At 41.2% G+C, this 21,004-nt stretch overlaps 1 protein-coding gene and 1 pseudogene across 1 annotated transcript in view; both read left to right on the top strand.

Annotated features, from left to right (window-relative positions):
• Window positions 1-21,004, top strand: part of FAM81B (family with sequence similarity 81 member B) — a 98,129-nt gene that overhangs the window by 22,774 nt on the left and 54,351 nt on the right. Inside the window, exons 3-4 of the mRNA XM_075854848.1 lie at window positions 14,962-15,199; window positions 19,783-19,901. Coding sequence (XP_075710963.1) covers window positions 14,962-15,199; window positions 19,783-19,901 — 357 coding nt within the window. The remainder of the gene's footprint in view (window positions 1-14,961; window positions 15,200-19,782; window positions 19,902-21,004) is intronic.
• On the top strand, window positions 13,802-13,920 carry LOC142688900 (5S ribosomal RNA; annotated as a pseudogene).

Below are 21,004 nucleotides of genomic sequence, written 5' to 3'. Positions count from 1 at the left end.
TGTAGTGGTCTCACCAACATAGTGAAGACCACAGGGGCAGCTGAGCAGATAAATAACATACGATGATTGGCACGTAAAAAAACCTTTGATATTTATAGGTTGGTCATTATGTGGGTGATTAAAAATGCCACCCTTGATCATCATATCACAGATGTTACAACCAAGACATGGGAAGCACCCATATTTCGGGGGGGCCAGAAACATCTGGTTTCTCCGATGCGACCCAATATCGGCCTTAACCACACTGTTTTTAAGTGTTTTACCTCTCCTATAAGCCATCATAGGCCTCTCCCGGAATTCGGTAACCCTCGGAAGAGCTCTTTCCAACATCTTCCAATCCCTCCTCAGAATCCCACCAATCTGTGGGCTTAATGAGGAGAAAGTGGAGATAAATGGCAACCGAACATTCTTTTTAGTAGCAGTCTGACCACTAAGAAGGTCTTGCCTATCCAACAAATCCACCTTTCGTCTATTGAGATCCAATACATAGTCTGGATAACCCCGATCTGAAAATTTCTTACACATTTGGTTGAGTCTTGAGTATTATAGATGTCTCCGTATACCGCGTGGCATGCGCTCACATTTGAGGCCCAATCTCTTTCCTGCCAATACAGCATTTAAGGAGAGGTTTGAAGCTATCTCAAACAAGTATTCCCAAGATCTTTTGCTGTTGAACCTGGAGTTCTTACAGAAAGAAATCGATCTGGTGAAAATACGTCTGAGCGAGAAAGAGGCCCAGCTGAGAGAGATGATGTCCACACAAGATTTCTCAAACCTGAGAGAGAAAGTTTCTGCATTTTTACAGAGGTTTCGTGGCGATATTGAGAAGACCAAACGCCAGAAATGGCAGCGAGATCTAGATGATTACGCCACTGGCAAAATTTATTGCTGGCAGGGCGAAGATGCTGACCCAAGGGGTCCCAGGAGGATCGAAAGAGGACCCAGAAGAAGACAAAGGGGAGCCGAGCCATACGTCACGGATTCAGAATTTTCTGATGACCAGTATAATGTTCCTTTTTTAGGGGACAACATGGACACCCCCATTATGGGAGAAAGCGAACCCGCAGGGGCGGGAGGAAACACAGGAGGAAGAGTGAGTGCCAACAGAACCAGAGGCAGGTCTACTCCAGCACGGGGGACACGGCAATACCAGACCAGAAAGAAAAATCCCCAGATCTAGTGGTGAATATTTCGTCATGTATACTTACCGATTTACAGGTCAAAGTGCTCAATCGTGGCCTATCTTTCTGTCCAAATAACCCTGTAGATTGGTTTGGATTGAATTTAGATCTTGAATGTTTTTTTAGATCATTAAGGCTTAAAGCGTATTTCTCTGAACAGCCTCAATCGGCTGATGCTGTTTCCATAACTTCAGCTAGTGAGATGCTCCATCTTAAGGATTATGGGTTATTTAATAAAAGCAAATTTCAACCTCCCCAAAATATCCATGCTGTTGAAACGTATATCTTACTTGTTAGAGAACAGATAAATTCATTGAGGAAAGTGCAGAGTGGTCAGTATATTCAGAGAAATTTGACACACTCAGAGAATATGGCGCTTAAAGAATTGATATGTAACAGGGATCTTACCATTAAACCGGCAGATAAGGGGGGTGCCATAGTTGTTATGGACACCTCCCTTTATCTGGAAGAAATGACCAGACAACTGAATGATAATAATGTCTATGCTGTTCTTTTGGGTGACCCTAAGTTCGCGTATTTACGTGAGTTAGATATCCTGATCGGCAATGCATTTAAGAACAAAACCATTGACAGGAATTTACATGATTTTTTACAGGTGAAATTCCCTGTGACCCCTGTCCTTTATTTACTGCCTAAAATTCACAAGGATTCCACTCGGCCCCCTGGACGACCTATTGTCTCGGGGAGTGATTCCCTATTTGTCCCAGCTGCAACATTTTTGGATAAAATTCTTAGGGAATTTGCTATTGGTGCAGACTCCTATATCAGGGACACCTCGGACTTCCTGGTCAGGATTCAGGATTTGGTGATTCCTGACCGGTCGGTTCTGGTTACCCTTGATGTAGGGAGTCTGTATACCTCAATTACCCATCAGGAGGGTATTGATGCCTCACTCTTCTATCTAGAGAGATCTGGCTTTTCTGACGATAAAATTGGGTTTATTCGATCGTTATTGGAATTTATTCTTGTGAAAAATTACTTTTTGGTAGGAGATACCTTTTATCTACAGAAAAGAGGAACGGCAATGGGGTCCAATGTGGCCCCTACATACGCCAATATTTTTATGCGGAGTATTGAGGAGGGCCTTGTCTATGTGTCCCACCACTTCAGTTCAGTACTGCGGTGGTGGAGATACATAGACGATGTCTTCCTCATATGGACCGGTTCAATGAATCAATTACAGGAGTTTGTTACATTTCTAAATGATTTAAATCCCACAATAATATTTACCATGTCTTTCTCTACAAGTTCTATTGAATTTTTGGATACTCGAATTTCCATTATTAACAATAGATTGGTTTCTGATCTGTTCTCTAAAAAAACTGACAGAAATAATCTCTTACATTTCACTAGTGGGCATCCAAGTATGCTGTTAAAGTCATTACCCTATAGTCAGCTTATCAGAGTTAAAAGGGTGGTGAGTCAGGAGGATAAGTTATCCTCAAGACTCAACCAAATGTGTAAGAAATTTTCAGATCGGGGTTATCCAGACTATGTATTGGATCTCAATAGACGAAAGGTGGATTTGTTGGATAGGCAAGACCTTCTTAGTGGTCAGACTGCTACTAAAAAGAATGTTCGGTTGCCATTTATCTCCACTTTCTCCTCATTAAGCCCACAGATTGGTGGGATTCTGAGGAGGGATTGGAAGATGTTGGAAAGAGCTCTTCCGAGGGTTACCGAATTCCGGGAGAGGCCTATGATGGCTTATAGGAGAGGTAAAACACTTAAAAACAGTGTGGTTAAGGCCGATATTGGGTCGCATCGGAGAAACCAGATGTTTCTGGCCCCCCCGAAATATGGGTGCTTCCCATGTCTTGGTTGTAACATCTGTGATATGATGATCAAGGGTGGCATTTTTAATCACCCACATAATGACCAACCTATAAATATCAAAGGTTTTTTTACGTGCCAATCATCGTATGTTATTTATCTGCTCAGCTGCCCCTGTGGTCTTCACTATGTTGGTGAGACCACTACAGAGGTACGCCTCAGGATAAGAAATCACAAATCAAACATCAAAACTAAGAGACAAGATCTACCAGTATCGAGACATTTTGTTGAGAAGAAGCATAGTTTATCACAACTGAGATTTAGAATCATTGACTCGGTGCCTCAGCTTAGACGTGGTGGTGACAGGGGGTTAATGCTCAAAAGAAAAGAGCTCGAGTGGATTTTTAGATTAGAAACCATGTCTCCTAAGGGGTTGAACATAGAATATCCTTGTGGCCCACATATTTGAGTTAGTGACTATGTTTTCATTTTCTCCCGTGGACCTATAAAGATAGGATGGGTTGGCGTTCTCAAAGGTATAATTTGTGTCTGTTATGTATAGTTCAAGTGAGGTCCTATGTTGACCTTCCTTGAATATACATACTATATTATATATTTTATATATTTCTTTTTAAACTTGCATATTTTGTATATTAATGCACTTTTTCTCTTCTTTTTTCCACGTTTTAGATACATAACTGTGTGTTAAGCAATTTTGAGAGATATTGGAAAGCGGCAGAAGTTCTTCTCTTCTCTCTTTGAAAAGCACCAACGTTACACTTGGAATATATTTTTGTAGGGCTCTTTTGAGATAGCTAAATTCAACTATAACCTAGAAGTACTGTGTATCCGGACCATACTGTTGCAATGCGGTTCATGTATGTAATTCCTCCCAGATAATTCTAATAAACGTTAGTTCATTTCTCCATTTAAATATGGGTCCAATGTGTTTCTCTTTGCTACACTATTCTACTGGGATTATTTGATATCCATGTTTGGAGTGTGTATTTTTCCTTTTATATATTATACGTAGCAGTCCCATTAAGTGATTATAATCACATCATATTGAGAGAACATAACGTGTAGATTTGTTTTTTTACCACTAGGGGGCCATATACTGCATTAACAGCACTGCATCTATGTACACATATGCATTTGGTATAGTCGTTCTATTTTTATGGACTTATATCGATATGCTTTTATGTGGATGGACAAGTGTGTCCTAGTTTCTGTTCCAATCCAAATTTGGACATTATGGTATATACAGATATTCATAGGTTCTTAATTAATTAGCTGTATCCCGGCTGGCGCATGCGCAGGAGCGGTGGAACGCAAGCTCCGCTGTGGCGCGTGCGCAGTGGGAACCTGTTGTCTGATGCGGTCCACCGGATATAACATCCGGTTTGGGCGCCATCTTGGAACATGCGCATTAGACACACACATGTGTGTGTCGGGCGCACTTTCCATTCTCTCTACAGATTGATTTACAGTGAGTACATGTGTGCTATATTGCAATTAGCCTCTGCCTGCTTCCAATTATCCGAAATTGCCCTCATTTACAGTATCTCTTGTAATTTTTACCACATTTTGTATATATATTGCATTTTTCCTATATATTTCACAGTGGTAGAGTGATGTGCACTGTATAAAATGCTTTTATTTAATATTTACATATGCTCTATACATGTTTTGATGGATTTATACATATAATTGCTTTATTATCGATTGATGTATGCTCCTCCTATAAATGCTTGACACTTTATTCAGTTTGTTATGGCTTGAGAAAGGTTCCTGTTGAACCGAAACGTTGCTGTGTTGAGGTGAAATAAATCCACTTTTGCTTTCATCTATCTTGAAGTCCTGGTGCCGTTACTGCGCTCTATATTTTTCTCTATTGGATTTTGGGGAATTGATTCACCCCCAGGTAACGTGCACATGGCCTGATTTGTTATAGCATTGGAGTGCTGTGTTCATCTACTCTGGACTGTATATATATATATATATATATATATATATATATATATATATATATATATATATATACATATATATATATATATATATATATACATATATATATATATATACATATATATATATATATATACATATATATATATATATATATATATATATATATACTACCGTTTAAAAGTATAGGGTCACTTAGAAATTCAAAGTTTTTTTCAATGAGGATAACATTAAATTAATCAGAAATACACTCTATACATTGTTAATGTGCTAAATGACTATTCTAGCTGCAAACGTCTGGTTTTTAATGCAATATCTACATAGGTGTATAGAGGCCCATTTCCAGCAACCATCACTCCAGTGTTCTAATGGTACATTGTGTTTGCTAACTGTGTTAGAAGGCTAATGGATGATTAGAAAACACTTGAAAACCCTTGTGCAATTATGTTAGCACCGCTGTAAACAGTTTTGCTGTTTAGAGGAGCTATAAAACTGACCTTCCTTTGAGCTAGTTAAGAATCTGGAGCATTACATTTGTGGGTTCGATTAAACTCTCAAAATGGCTAGAAAAAGAGAGCTTTCATGTGAAACTCGACAATCTATTCTTGTTCTTAGAAATGAAGGCTATTCCATGCGAGAAATTGCCAAGAAACTGAATATTTCCTACAACGGTGTGTACTACTCCCTTCAGAGGACAGCACACACAGGCTCTAACCAGAGTAGAAAGAGAAGTGGGAAGCCCCGCTGCACAACTGAGCAACAAGACAAGTACATTAGAGTCTCTAGTTTGAGAAATAGACGCCTCATAGGTCCTCAACTGGCAGCTTCATTAAATAGTACCCGCAAAACGCCAGAGTCAACGTCTACAGTGAAGAGGCGACTCCGGGATTATGGGCATCAGGGCAGAGTGGCAAAGAAAAAGCCATATCTGAGACTGGCTAATACAAGGAAAAGATTAATATGGGCAAAAGCACACAGACATTGGACAGAGGAAGATTGGAAAAAAGTGTTATGGACTGACGAATCGAAGTTTGAGGTGTTTGGATCACACAGAAGAACATTTGTGAGACGCAGAACAACTGAAAAGATGTTGGAAGAGTGCCTGATGCCATCTGTCAAGCATGGTGGAGGTAATGTGATGGTCTGGGGTTGCTTTGGTGCTGGTAAAGTGGGAGATTTGTACAAGGTAAAAGGGATTTTGAATAAGGAAGGCTATCACTCCATTTTGCAACGCCATGCTATACCCTGTGGACAGCGCTTGATTGGAGCCAATTTCATCCTACAACAGGACAATGACCCAAAGCACACCTCCAAATTATGCAAGAACTATTTAGGGAAGAAGCAGGCAGCTGGTATTCTATCTGTAATGGAGTGGCCAGCGCAGTCACCAGATCTCAACCCCATAGAGCTGTTGTGGGAGCAGCTTGACCGTATGGTACGCAAGAAGTGCCCATCAAGCCAATCCAACTTGTGGGAGGGCCTTCTGGATGCATGGGGTGAAATTTCTACCATTTACCTCAGTAAAGTAACAGCTAGAATGCCAAAGGTCTGCAATGCTGTAATTGCTGCAAATGGAGCATTCTTTGACGAAAGCAAAGTTTGAAGGAGAAAATTATTATTTGAAATAAAAATCATTATTTCTAACCTTGTCAATGTCTTGACTATATTTTCTAGTCATTTTTCAACTCTTTTGATAAGTATAAGCGTGAGTTTTCATGGAAAACACAAAATTGTCTGGGTGACCCCAAACTTTTGAACGGTAGTGTATATATACCTAAGGTGGAAGAAAAAAAGCAGCACTTCGTGACTGTATAGGTTGGTGCTATTCGAACCTGACCTTAATCCAAAACGGTCCTATAAACATGTGAAGAAATAATCGCAGCACTCCAATAGGTTGATGTCAAACAAAAATGTGTTTTTTTGTTCCATGTTTCAAAGGATAAGCTACGTTTCAGTCCTCTCACAGGACCTTTTTCAAGCTGAAGTGACATGTGCAAAGCAGGGGTTTTATATCCATGTGCAAACAAAGCATAATCAGCAGTGATTAACATATAAGCATGTAAAAAAGGCCAACATTTGGCTAATATAAATGTCAAAAAGTGCACAGCACCATATAACAATGTACAAACAGTTATTGCATAAAGTGTATATAAAAATTCTGTGTTACAAAACAGTGTATTAAATCCATTACACTAACATTGAACAAGTATATGTATTAGTGAGGGGGGGGCGTTACGAGCCACTCGCCAGTCGCAGAGCCTCAGACCAAATCGTGCAAGTCCTGTTTCAATTAAAATCTACAATCCTCCAGTGTCTGCAATAGTCAACAGAGCATGCACTAACAACACGTTGTACAAGGAAGGGCAAACATCCAATCAGTGGACGGCATCCCAGGTTGCCATGACAAAAGTCTACAGCAGCCCATCAGAAACAAGTTCGTCCCGTAGTGAGAGTTAGGGCATGCCCCCACGTTGCGGAATTCCTCCGCAACTGTCTGCATCAATGCCGCACCTAATCCGGGTTGCGGATTACGGCTGCGGATCTGCCCAAAATGTGCAGTAAATTGATGCGGACTAGCTGCTGCGGACTGCGGGAAAAGTGCTTCCCTTCTCTCTATCAGTGCAGGATAGAGAGAAGGGACAGCACTTTCCCTAGTGAAAGTAAACGACTTTCATACTTACCGGCCGTTGTCTTGGTGACGCGTCCCTCTTTCGGCATCCAGCCCTACCTCCCTGGATGACGCGGCAGTCCATGTGACCGCTGCAGCCTGTGATTGGCTGCAGCCGTCACTTACACTGAAACGTCATCCTGGGAAGCCGGACTGGAGACAGAAGCAGGGAGTTCTCGGTAAGTATGAACTTCTATTTTTTTACAGGTTGCTGTATATTGGGATCGGTAGTCACTGTCCAGGGTGCAGAAACAGTTACTGCCGATCGCTTAACTCTTTCAGCACCCTGGACAGTGACTATTTACTGACGTCTCATAGCAACGCTCCCGTAATTACGGGAGCCCCATTGACTTCCTCAGTCTGGCTGTAGACCTAGAAATACATAGGTCCAGCCAGAATGAAGAAATGTCATGTCAAAAAAGCAAGACGCATCCGCAGCACACATAACATGTGCATGACAGCTGCGGACTTCATTGCGGAATTTAGAATCTCCATTGAAGTCAATGGAGAAATTCCGCCATGAGTCCGCAACCAGTCCGCCACTGGTCCGCAACAGACAGAGCATGCTGCGGACACCAAATTCCGCTCCGCAGCGTAATTTTACGCATCGTCTAAACGAACACTTCTAAATAGAAGTGGAAGTCAATGGAGAAACGGCTCCGCTGCGGATTAACGCTGCGGAGTGTCCGCAGCGGAATTCAAGTGAAATTCCGCCACGTGTGAACCCAGCTTTACGAATCCTCAGCTCTTGACATCACTCAAGCAACATATGAATTGTAAGTAAAATATATTAATGCCAAAGTCAACCGCACCACGGATACCCAGACAGTTTCCCATACTAGTACTAGCGAGGCCTTAAGCTGTGTAACGTCTGCGATCTGACGAGAGCAGGCACATTCAGCTTACAATGATCATTGACATTATATGTCTCACTTGGTACTTAAATCTACTATACTCCATAGTATCAAAAAGAACTTTAGCAGACCGGGTCATTATCTGGACACCAACATCTACAATGTAGTGTATCAGACAAGCTCCATGTCTAATATGGTGTGTCACCCACACCTTCGTGTGGTGGATATCCATTATAGACATAACGGTTTGTTATATTAGCACTAAAAAGCAATAGGAGTTTAAAGAGTATTTTATTGGAGTAGGCAAATCCCTAGAACATAACATTCTTATAATCTTTAGTAATGTGGGCAATAAATGTTGACTATTAAACAATTCAACGTTTGTCCCCTTATGTCGTATAGACGTCCCACAAATTTAAAGCTCAGATTGATTAAATCGGACATTATAAGGAACACTGGTAAGAGACAACAATATTTGAAACCACGTAAAATGGGGTGTTTTCCGTGTTTGGGATGCATTAATTGTGCATTGATGGTAAAAGGCAGTAATTTCATACATCCAGACAGTGGTCATAGCGTTAAAATTAAGCATTTTTTGACATGTAGTTCTGATTGGGTTGTATATGTAATCTGGTGTCCGTGTAAATTTCTGTATGTTGGAGAAACAATATGTGACATGAAGATGCGCCTCAATAATCATAGGTATACCATTCGCAAGGAAAGGAAAGATCTACCGGTGTCGAAACACTTTTTTGATAAGGGACACGGTGAACGTGACCTTCTTTTCATGATTATTGACCATATACCGGCATTGAAACGTGGGGGTGATAGGCTCACTGCTCTAAAAAAGCGTGAATTAGAGTGGATTTACAAACTTAACACATTGAGACCTAATCGACTCAATGTTGACTTTCAAGTGTCAAGAGTGATGTCCAGATAATCCTATGGGATATTATATTTGGGAATTGTTCTGCTTAAGTGGGGGTTTTGCCTTCTTTCCTCTATTATTTATCTGCCAATTTTTGATGAAGTGTAATGGTGACATGATAAAAGTCACTTTTTTTTAATTGCTCTTTACTTTTTTTCATATTACTAAAGATTATACGAATGTTATGTTCTAGGGATTTGCTTACTCCAATAAAACACTCTTTAAACTCCTATTGCTTTTTGGTGCTAATATAACAGACCGTTATGTCTATAATGGATATCCACCACACGAAGGTGTGGGTGACAGACCATATTAGACATGGAGCTTGTCTGATACACTACATTGTAGATGTTGGTGTCCAGATAATGACCCGGTCTGCTAAAGTTCTTTTTGATGCTATGGAGTAAAGTCGATTTAACCCCTTCAGGATCAAGCTCATTTTGGCCTACAGGACCAGACCCATTTTTTCAAATCTGACATATTTCACTTTATGTGGTAATAACTCCGGAATGCTTTTACCTATCCAAGCGATTCTGAGATTGTTTTCTCGTAACACATTGGACTTTATGATAGTGGAAAAATGTGGTCGATAAATTCAATATTTACCAGTGAAAAACACCCAAATTTTGTGAAAAATTGCAAAAATTTGCATTTTTCTAAATGTAAATGTATCTGCTTGTAAGACAGGCAGTTATACCACACAAAATTGTTGCTAATTAACATCCCCCATATGTCTACTTTAGATTGGCATCGTTTTTTGAACGTCCTTTTATTTTTCTATGACGTCACAAGGCTTAGAACTTTAGCAGCAATTTCTCACATTTTCAAGAAAATTTCAAAAGGCTATTTTTACAGGGGCCAGTTCAGTTGTGAAGCGGCTTTTAGGGCCTTATATATTAGAAACCCCCAAAAAGTCACCCCATTTTAAAAACTTCACCCCTCAAAGTATTCAAAACAGCATTTAGAAAGTTTCTTAACCCTTTAAACGTTTCACAGGAATTAAAGCAACGTAGAGGTGAAATTTTCAAATTTCATTTTTTTTTGTTGCAGAAATTCATTTTTAATCTATTTTTTTTGTAACACAGAAGGTTTTACAAGAGAAACGCAACTCAATATTTATTGCCCAGATTCTGCAGTTTTTAGAAATATCCCACATGTGGTCCTAGTGCGGTAATGGACTGAAGCACCGGCCTCAGAAGCAAAGGAGCACCTAGTGGATTTTGGGCCTCCTTTTTATTAGAAAATATTTTAGGCACCATGTCAGGTTTCAAGGGCTCTTTCGGTGCCAAAACAGTGGAAATGCACCAAAAGTAACCCCATTTGGGAAACTACACCCCTTGAGGAAATTATCTAGGGGTATAGTGAGCATTTTGACCCCGCAGGTTTTTTGCAGAAATTATTGGAAGTAGGCCGAGAAAATGAAAATCGTCATTCTTTCAAAGATAATGTAGGTTTAGCTAATTTTTTCTAATTTCCACGAGGACTAAAGGAGAAAAAGCACCACAACATTTGTAAAGCAATTTCTCCCGAGTAAAACAATACCCCACATGTGGTTATAAACAGATGTTTGGACACACGGCGGAGCTTAGAAGGGAAAGAGCGCTATTTGGCTTTTGGAGCTCAAATTTAGCAGGAATGGTTTGCGCAGGCCATGTCGCATTTGCAAAGCCCCTGAGGGACCAAAACAGAGAAAACGCCAAAAAAGTGACTCCATTGAGAAAACTACACCCCTTGAGGAATCCATCTAGGGGTGTAGTGAGCATTTTGCCCCCACAGGTGTTTCATAGATTTTATTAGAATTGGGCAGTGAAAATAAAACAAAATCCTTTTTCTTCAATAAGACGTAGCTTTAGCTTCAAATTTTTAATTTTCTCAACAAATAAAGGAAAAAAAGAACCCCAACATTTGTAAAGCAACTTCTCTGGAGTATGGCAATACCCCACACGTGGTCATAAAATGCTGTTTGGGCACACAGCAGGGCTCAGAAGGGAAGGAGCGCCATTTGCTTTTGGTGTACAGATTTTGCTACATTTGGTTTCTGGTCGCTATGTTGCATTTGCAAAGTCCCTGTGGGACCAAAACAGTGGATCCCCCCCAGAAGTGACCCCATTTTGGAAACAACACCCTCAAGGTATTCACCTAGGGGTGCAGTGAGCATGTTAACCCCACAGGTGTTTTGCAGAAATTCGTGTGCACACGATGTGGGAGAATGAAAATGGGAATTTTTCCTTAGATACGCCAATATGTGGTGCCCAGCTTGTGCCACCATAACAAGACAGCTCTCAATTATTATGCAGTGTTTCCCTGTTTTAGAATCACCCTACGTGTGGCCCTAATCTTTTGCCTGGACATTCGACAGGGCTCAGGAGTGAAAGAGTAACGTGTAAAATTGAGGCCTAATTTGGCGACATATAAAGTATTGGTTCACAATTGCAGAGGCTTTGATTTCAAATAATAAAAGAAACCCCTGAGAAGTTACCCCATTTTTGAAACTGCACCACTCAAGGCATTTATTAAGAGGTGTAGTGAGCATTTTCACCCCACAGGTCTTTTCCATAAATGATTGCGCTGCGGAAGGTACAAATTAAAATTTTTCCCTAGATATGCCAATTCAGTGTCAAATATGTTGTGCCCAGCTTGTGCCACTTTTTTTTTTATATACAGCGTTCACCGTACGTTATAAACTACATGTTACCTTTATTCTGTGGGTCAGTACGATTCCGGCGATACCAAATGTATAGAACTTTTTTATAACTTTTTGCACAATAAAATTACTTTTGGAAAGAGAATGAATTTTTTCTGTCGCCAAGTTGTGAGAGCCATAACTTTTACATTTTTTCGTCGATGGAGCTGTATGAGGGCTTGTTTTTTGCGAGACGAGGTATAGATTTTTTAGGCACCATTTTTGGATACATGCGACTTTTTGATCACTTTTTATTTCAATTTTTGGAAGACAGTGACTAAAAAAACAGTAATTATGGCAGTGTTTTTGAGGTGTTTTTTTACAGCGTTCACTGCGCTGGATAAATAACATAATATTTTTATAGTTCAGGTCGTTACGGTCGCTGCGATAACAAATATGTATGGCTTTATTATTTTTTTCTATAATAAATGACTTGATAAGTGAAAAAGGGCGATTGTGTTTTGTGTTATTATTTGAAACTTTTATTATATGTTTTACAACTTTTATTTTTACTTTTTTGACACTTTTTTTTTACACTTTTCTTTAGTCCCACTAGGGGACTTGAATGTCCAACTGTTTGTTTGATGTTCTAATACATTGCACTACCTATGTAGTGCAATGTATTGGAACTGTCAGTTGTTCACTGACAGCAAGCCGATCAGGCTCCGCCTCTGGGCAGGGCCTAATCAGCTTATGTAATGGCAGACAGGAGTCCATTGTTAGGGTATGTGCACACACACTAATTACGTCCGTAATTGACGGACGTATTTCGGCCGCAAGTACCGGACCGAACACAGTGCAGGGAACCGGGCTCCTAGCATCCTAGTTATGTACGATGCTAGGAGTCCCTGCCTCGCTGCAGGACAACTGCCCCGTGCTGTAATCATGTTTTCAGTACGGGACAGTTGTCCTGCAGCGAGGCAGGGACTCCTAGCATCGTACTTAAGTATGATGCTAGGAGCCCGGTTCCCTTCACTGTGTTCGGTCCGGTACTTGCGGCCGAAATACGTCCGTCAATTACGGACGTAATTAGTGTGTGTGCACATACCCTTAGGGCTCCTGTTGCCATAGCAGCAGTCGCCAGCCTTGCCATCACATGGCAAGGCTGCCGATTTTCTACAAACCTCTAGGATGCAGCGATCACAATGGATCGCTGCATCGAAGGGGTTAATGCCAGGAATCGGAGCTAGCTCCGGTTCCTGGCGTTAGATCGGGGTGTCCGCTGTAACATACAGCAGACACCCACTGCTGATGACGCCGGCTCAGCTTCTGAGCCGGAAGCTGAGACGGCGCCATCTTGCCGATGGTACCGGAAGCCTCCTGGGCCCCGCCGGCGACGGGGCATAGGAGGATTCCGTTACTGGCGGACCGGGAGGTAAGCATTAGCCCTCCGATCGCCTTTGCAGCCACCGGCAACCCAGCGATCACGTTGCTGGGGCGCCGGTGGCTATAAACTCCTCACATGCTGCGATCTCCATTGAACGCAGCATGTGAGGGGTTAATCGGTTGGATCGGAGGCTAGCTCCGGTCCTGCCCGATACCTCAGGGTGCCAGCTGTAACATACAGCTGTCACCCGCCAGTGATGTCGCTGGCTCAGCTCCTGAGCCAGCTTCATCTCTATGACGTACAGTAACGTGAAAATGCGGTAAGACACCAGTTTTAATGACGTTACTGTACGTGATCCGGCGGGAAGGGGTTAAGTACCAAGTGAGACATATAATGTCAATGACCATTCTAAGCTGAATGTGCCTGCTCTCGTCAGATCGCAGACGTTACACAGCTTAAGGCCTCGCTAGTACCAGTGTGGGGGACTGTCTGGGTATCCGTGGTGTGGTTGACTTTGGCATTTGCCCTTGAAAAAATAAATTTTACTTACAATTCATATGTTGCTTGAGTGATGTCAAGAGCTGAGGATTCGTAACTCTCACTACGGGACGAACTTGTTTCTGATGGGCTGCTGTAGACTTTTGTCATGGCAACCTGGGATGCCGTCCACTGATTGGATGTTTGCCCTTCCTTGCACAACGTGTTGTTAGTGCATGCTCTGTTGACTATTGCAGACACTGGAGAATTGTAGATTTTAATTGAAACAGGACTTGCACGATTTGGTCTGAGGCTCTGCGACTGGCAAGTGGCTCGTAACGCCCCCCCCCCCCCTCACTAATACATATACTTGTTCAATGTTAGTGTAATGGATTTAATACACTGTTTTGTAACACAGAATTTTTATATACACTTTATGCAATAACTGTTTGTACATTGTTATATAATGCTGTGCACTTTTTTACATTTGTAATAGCCAAATGTTGGCCTTTTTTACATGCTTATATGTTAATCACTGCTGATTATGCTTTGTTTGCACATGGATATAAAACCCCTGCTTTGCACATGTCACTTCAGCTTGAAAAAGGTCCTGTGAGAGGACTGAAACGTAGCTTATCCTTTGAAACATGGAACAATAAACCACATTTTCACTTGACATCAACCTATTGGAGTGCTGCAATTATTTCTTCATATATATATGTATATATATATATATATATATATATATATATATATATATATATAGAACGAACGAACGCAAGTCTTCTACTCACATGTAGGTCATTGAAGGTAACACAATCGATCTATTTTGGGAAAGAATGGTTGCTATGGATACGGCTGCACCCCCTTTAAATGTAGTGTCAGGTACAACATAAATAGAAACCGTCTATTTGCTCAAACTGTAATACCTCTTTAAGGGATTGATGTGGTAGATTAGGTACAAAAAATGCATACAATTACCACAAGAGATAAAATGTAGTTTCACTAATGGCTTTATTGGATTAAATATTTCTATTCAGATTATGCATGCTTATCTTTACTTTTCCTTATATTTTAGGGGGCAATCTTTCTTGCCAGCAATCCCAGGACATCGAGTGGAGTTATTGGAAGATAGATTATTTAATCAAGAAAAGAGCACTACTATTCTCCTAGATCAAGCCTTCAAGATAAAAGAAGATGTATCCATGCTGCGGGGAAACCGTGGCCCTCACTGGGACTTAATGGCCCAACGCTTGCTTGAAAACCACATGCAGACAGTACTACAAATAGTCAAGCAACTGGGCAAAGATATAGAGGTACAATATTGCTTATTGAATGTGCATAACTACTTAAACAGAGCCCTATTTTTATTCTTTACAAATACTGTAGATATTATATTGTAATTTTGTGCCTTCATTTATTTCTCCTCTACTAATGTGTGTATGTATATGTTTTTTACGTATATCTCCCTCCTCTGGAGGATAAATGCCTATTGTAAATACTGATGTAGCAAACTTTAACTTGACAATGATAATTTGATGCAGCGTGATATCACACAATAAAAGCCATTGAAAAGCCAAGTGAAAGTTCCTTGCCAGAGTGGCCCACATTTACTATTGCTGTCTAATAGTTAGACAGCGTAAACTTAGACCAGGCAGGCACAAAATGCACCAAATGTATCACAGTGGTGCATGCTGAATGATCATTTTGATGCATCCTGCATGACCTGTTAGACACTTTTCTCTTCCTTATACCACTTTTGAGTTGGCTAATTTTTCGCCAGAATTGTGTACGTTCTAATCCAGAACCCCTTTCCAACAGGTCACGCCCATTCCGACACAGGTTTTTCGGAACCCTTTAAAAAGTGCCTAGTGAGGTGCAAACCTCAAAATGGCACCACATTTGCCACATGTTTTGACTCTTTCTAGACCCAGTAGTGTATCCACCACATTGTATTTCACACATTACGTGTCAAGTTAAAGATTGCTACATCTGTACAGAAGAATTACAGTTTTTATTTTTTTTATTTTATGAAAAATGTATTGCTATATTAGTGCTCAGAATTTAAGATACACCATTTCATAGACTGTATATACAAATGAACTAGCATTAAAGAGTATTTTTGTACAGGTACTGCTTATACTGTCAACCTTAAGGCTAGGTCTTCATTTGGTTGCCTTAGGCCTCATGACAGCGGCATATAGAGACACAGTAGTGCCTCAAAGAAGCCTAATGGTGCCGTATTACAGCTACAACCTCCATGTCACAATACACTCTTATGTGTGGGGCCTGATGAAGAAATATAGCATTAGGGAGTTGTTTAAAAATAAATAAATATATATAATACATTTGGGACCACAATGCTTTACAATGACTTGCTCGTTCTGAGCAGTAACCAGGGAGGACTCTTTGCAACTTTGTGCTTTGTAGTAAGAATGAACTATACAAGTCCACGAGTCCCTCCACAATCCTACAGAACTGAGATGTTGTTTCTGTAAGGTTAGAAATTAAGTTTTGATAAATCTGCTTGCTCACCTGTTTACTCAACAGTCAGCACTAAACGTGTGTCTTCTCAGCTTTTCCTACAGTCCGTGACATTGTGATAAATGTGATTCTAATAGATCCAGGCAGACATGGTGCAGTACACTAAACCTACATGGAGAACAACAATCCCCCTCTTACTCTTAGGCATCATTTACACGAGCGTAATATACGCGCGTGCGACGCGCATGCTTTTCACGCGTGTCGTACGCACCTATATTAGGCTATGGGGCAGTGCAGACAGTGCGTGAGTTTTGCGTAAAACTCACGACATGTCCTTTCTTTGTGCGCTGTTCGCGCATCACGCACCCATTGAAGTCAATGGGTGATTGAAAACCACGCAGGTCGCACGGAAGCACTTCCGTGCGAACTGCGTGGTTCGCGCAACAGCTGTCAAACTCTGAATGTAAACAGAAAAGCACCACGTGCTTTTCTGTTTACAAACATTCAAACTGAGTGTCATAATGATGGCGGGTGCGCGAAAATCACGCAGCCGCGCATCATACACTGATGACGCACACAGCTGTTAAGTGCCTTTTGCGCACACAAAACACTGCGTTGTTTGCATGAGCAAAACGCACACGCTCATGTAAATCAGGCCTTAGTCGTAGTCTAATAAATGTGTCATATGTCATGGATCCAATGTGGGGAATGGGCATAAATAAGCCCGATATTTGGTCACCGGTGATGACTCATTATTAATAATAACCTACAAAAGGAGTCAATATAACACCATTTCTATAAAATATATACATTTTATTGTTAATAAAAACATAAAAACTGCATAAAAGATAAACCAGGGATGATGATTACCATAGTAATGTAGGCCAGACAGCACTCAACTGAGATAATAATAATAAAAAACATATACAACATGTATGAAAATGGCACATGGGGTACAAAAAACTCAGAAGACAGGATAAACAGTGAAAAATCGTTGGCCATCTATAGGACTGTAGAATAGAACAGCAATATAAACCCATTAACAATGGTAGAGAGATAAGTAATCATTGCATCATAGCCCATGCACACTCATAAAAACTAAATTGTGACCGCTCTAAATAAGGTTACAAGAGGGCTGCAAACTTTTTTGGTCCTGTCACGATCTGTGGGTATGTGGACCCACTAGGCCGCACTGCCGTAGCGGAGTAGCAACTGGCCAAACAACAGTGTACCAAGTCTATACAAAGTCCAAGCACAAGCAGCTTAGGCACAGATGGTACTTTGACGACAGGTGATGCAAAACGTGGCAGGAGGTACCAGGCGTTGCAGATGACACCAGATGTGGTGTAAGACAGCAGACAGCACCGCATGACTCCAACACTAGAGGGCACAGGAACAAATACAGCACAGGATACAGGTAGCAGGACATGGGAACACTGGGAACAGGATACGACTTAGGAACCATTTGCAAGACTAACATAGGAACACAAACAACGCACAGGCAAGGAATGAAAGGGCAGGGCCCTTTTTATAGTCCTGGGTGATCTGGTGATAATTAGTTCATTCTTTAAATGTGTCCTTTAAATATGCCCTTTAAGGCCGGGAACGAGTTTGCGCGCGCACTCTAGTGGTCACTGCAGGGCAGGACTGCCGCATGGGCTGGCATCTCCGGAGAGGGAGACGTCTGCAGGATGATAGGGGCCTGCATCCGTCAGCAGGTAAGGGGAGGCGGCGGTCCGCGACCGTGGCCGTTACAGTCCCGCTGCAAGTTTCACAGTTTTGTGAATACTACTGGGCATCAAAATTAAGAAGAGGGCACACACCAAAGCAATGGTTACCCATATCCACATGACAAACCTGGTATATAAGGAAAGCAAAAGCTTTACTTTTTTAGGGGTCTGTCACGGTACTCACCGGTTTGTTTGTGGATCCGCTATGTCATCCGGGAGATGGTGCTTGTAACCCAGGGCAACGCTTGGCACAGCAGGTTTAGAAGCAGTCGGATGTATAGGCCAGAAGTCAGGACAGGCAGCAGACGTCGAAACGGGTATAGCTAGCAATAGGTCAAGGCAGACGGCAGGCAAGGATAGTCAAGTTCAGGCAGAGGTAAAAAACGGGAAATCCAGACAAAGGTAGAGGGCAAGGAAACAGGGAACCAGGGTACAGGGAAACTCACGGGGAACTTGGTTGAACAAGCAAGTATTCAGTGGGAGGATAGTCCTTAAATAGGAAGTCTTGGAATTTTGGCACACGCTGGCCCTTTAAGAAGGGAAGAGTCAGCGCGCCCTCTAGTGGCTGCAGCCGCACATCGTGGATGACGACCGCGGAGGGAGGTAAGAGATGCACTTACCTGACGCCACCCAGAGCCAGCAGAGCGTCCGGATCGGGTAAGTGGTGCTCGGGACGAGCATGAGGGAATGGAGGGTGCAGGAACCGGAGCAGAGACCATGGAAGAGGTGGGGAACGGCGCGGCAGCCGTTACAGGCTCATTCAGATGAACGTGAATAACGTCCGTGTGCTGCGCAGGGAAATCGCACGCAGCACACGGACCCATTGATTTCAATGGGGCCGTTCACACATGCAGGAGTTTTCACGCAGCGTTTGTCCATTGCGTAAAACTCACTGCATGTCCTATATTGGTGCATTTTTCATGCACCTATCACCCATTGAAGTCAATGGGTGCGTGAAAATCACGCACAGCACACAGATGCAGATCCGTGTGCGGTGCGTGATTTACGCATCAATTCAATTGAAAATAATAATTAAAAAAACAAAGATGTGCTATGCGAGTGCGTGAATAACGCATGCCACTCGCAAAGCTCGAATGCAATAACGCAACACACATGGACCAGATTCACGCGCGTTTTACACGCACGTGACTCTGAATGTAGCCTAAATTTATAATGCATTACAGAGTGAATTTTTTTTTTATTTTTAACTCTTAAAAGCATTGCAAAAGGTGAGACAATGAGATGGTATATGTGAATCTGCTGAACCACAGCTTCAGACTGTGCTCCAGTGGGCGTTCTCTGGTTTAACTTCATTATGTCGTCTTCAAATAATGAAACTATATTGTATTACAATTATTCACGGTCTTAGCGAAATTGTCATTGAGTGTTTTGGCACAAAAATTTGTAATGTCTCCAGGCAGATGTCTTGGATTTAATATATATTATATGGCTATATGAAAAGGAGAACAAAGCCAGGAAACAATTTAGCATATTACAAACTACCAATGATGGATGATAGATATTAGTAAAATTGAATGTATATTAGACAGCGTACCAAGCGGATTTATGGGAAACTTTTGTTTTCTGATAGACGCATTTTTGAATGCAGTGTAATAATCATGTGAGCAATAAAGATTAATAATCTGATGGACTCAGAAGATGAATGTTTCTTTTTACTGTTGTAGGTTTTAGAAAATGAAATACGAACCAGAGATACGGTCAGCTCAGGAACAAGCTTTGCTGTACAAAGTCTGGACAGGAAGCACCTGGCTGGGATTGGTGATCTGCGAGGTCGTGTGACCAGGTCAGTGTCTATGATTTCCATAACTGCACAGGTAAGCTTATTAAATATCTTAGTGAAACATAGCTGCTTAAAATCTGGATCTTCCAAACATGTTCTAAAACTGAGCCTCCTTTTAATGCATAGGACAGAACAGGAAATTGTTAGAAACAGTACAGGTGGCAGAGGTGCCTTTTTAAGCGCAATATAATTTTCTTTCCTAAAGTCAGTATCCAGTCAAAGAAAAAAAAAAATTTGAGATTTGTCCACCAAACCAATTCAACATGTTTTCCTTACAGATGTTTTATTTACAAATCGATTTTCATTGATAAGGTTTTTGCAGGTAAGCGAGTAGTCCCATTATTGCACCACTTTTCAACATTAATGAAACATTAATGAAACATTTAGAAAAAAAATAAAATCGGATTAATTTCACAATTTATCCACTTTATAACAATTTTTAGATAGGCAGCTCCAAATCCTGTTTCCCTTCACACAGCTGGAGAGTTAAATGACAAAATTCCGCAGCCGCCACTAGAGGGAGCCCAGTGATGAAAATGTTAAAATGTCAGCACTTGATCTTCTTGCAGTGGGAGTCCCTTGTGCTAGACCCCTATCAATTTGGCACATATGGCATGTCAAATTGAGTCCCTTAAGAGCAAAAAATGCACATCTACAGTTACTGATGTAGAGCAGGTTGTGGTATATGGCATATAAATTTGAGTTGTCTATGAACACATGAATATGTTTTGGGTTTATTTTTGAAAATCATTAAATTATTAACCCTGCATTATATTGTTAACCCTAAATTATACCTGAAATTACTCTAGTCTTGAGTTAGAATCCAAGTCTATACCACATGTAACCCTACTGTACCTTGACCTACTTGTAGCTTGCTTCCATTCTTGTTCCTAATCCAAACCCCTTTTCTAAGACACAATCTGTTCAGCTGCAGTAAACAGGGATAGTTGCAGGTATACATAAAGATCAATACAAGATCACACAAGATGAGCTCTAGCATATAAACTGTCTCTCCGGTCATATTCCTATACATATATTATTTTATCAGATTTAGTCTCCTGGCTAACCCTTGTGACCATATAATATATATACAAGTTAAACAGAAA

Source organism: Rhinoderma darwinii, chromosome 1 (assembly GCF_050947455.1).
Source record: "Rhinoderma darwinii isolate aRhiDar2 chromosome 1, aRhiDar2.hap1, whole genome shotgun sequence".
Lineage (NCBI taxonomy): Eukaryota > Metazoa > Chordata > Amphibia > Anura > Rhinodermatidae > Rhinoderma > Rhinoderma darwinii.
This window is presented reverse-complemented; position numbering and strand designations above follow the sequence as displayed.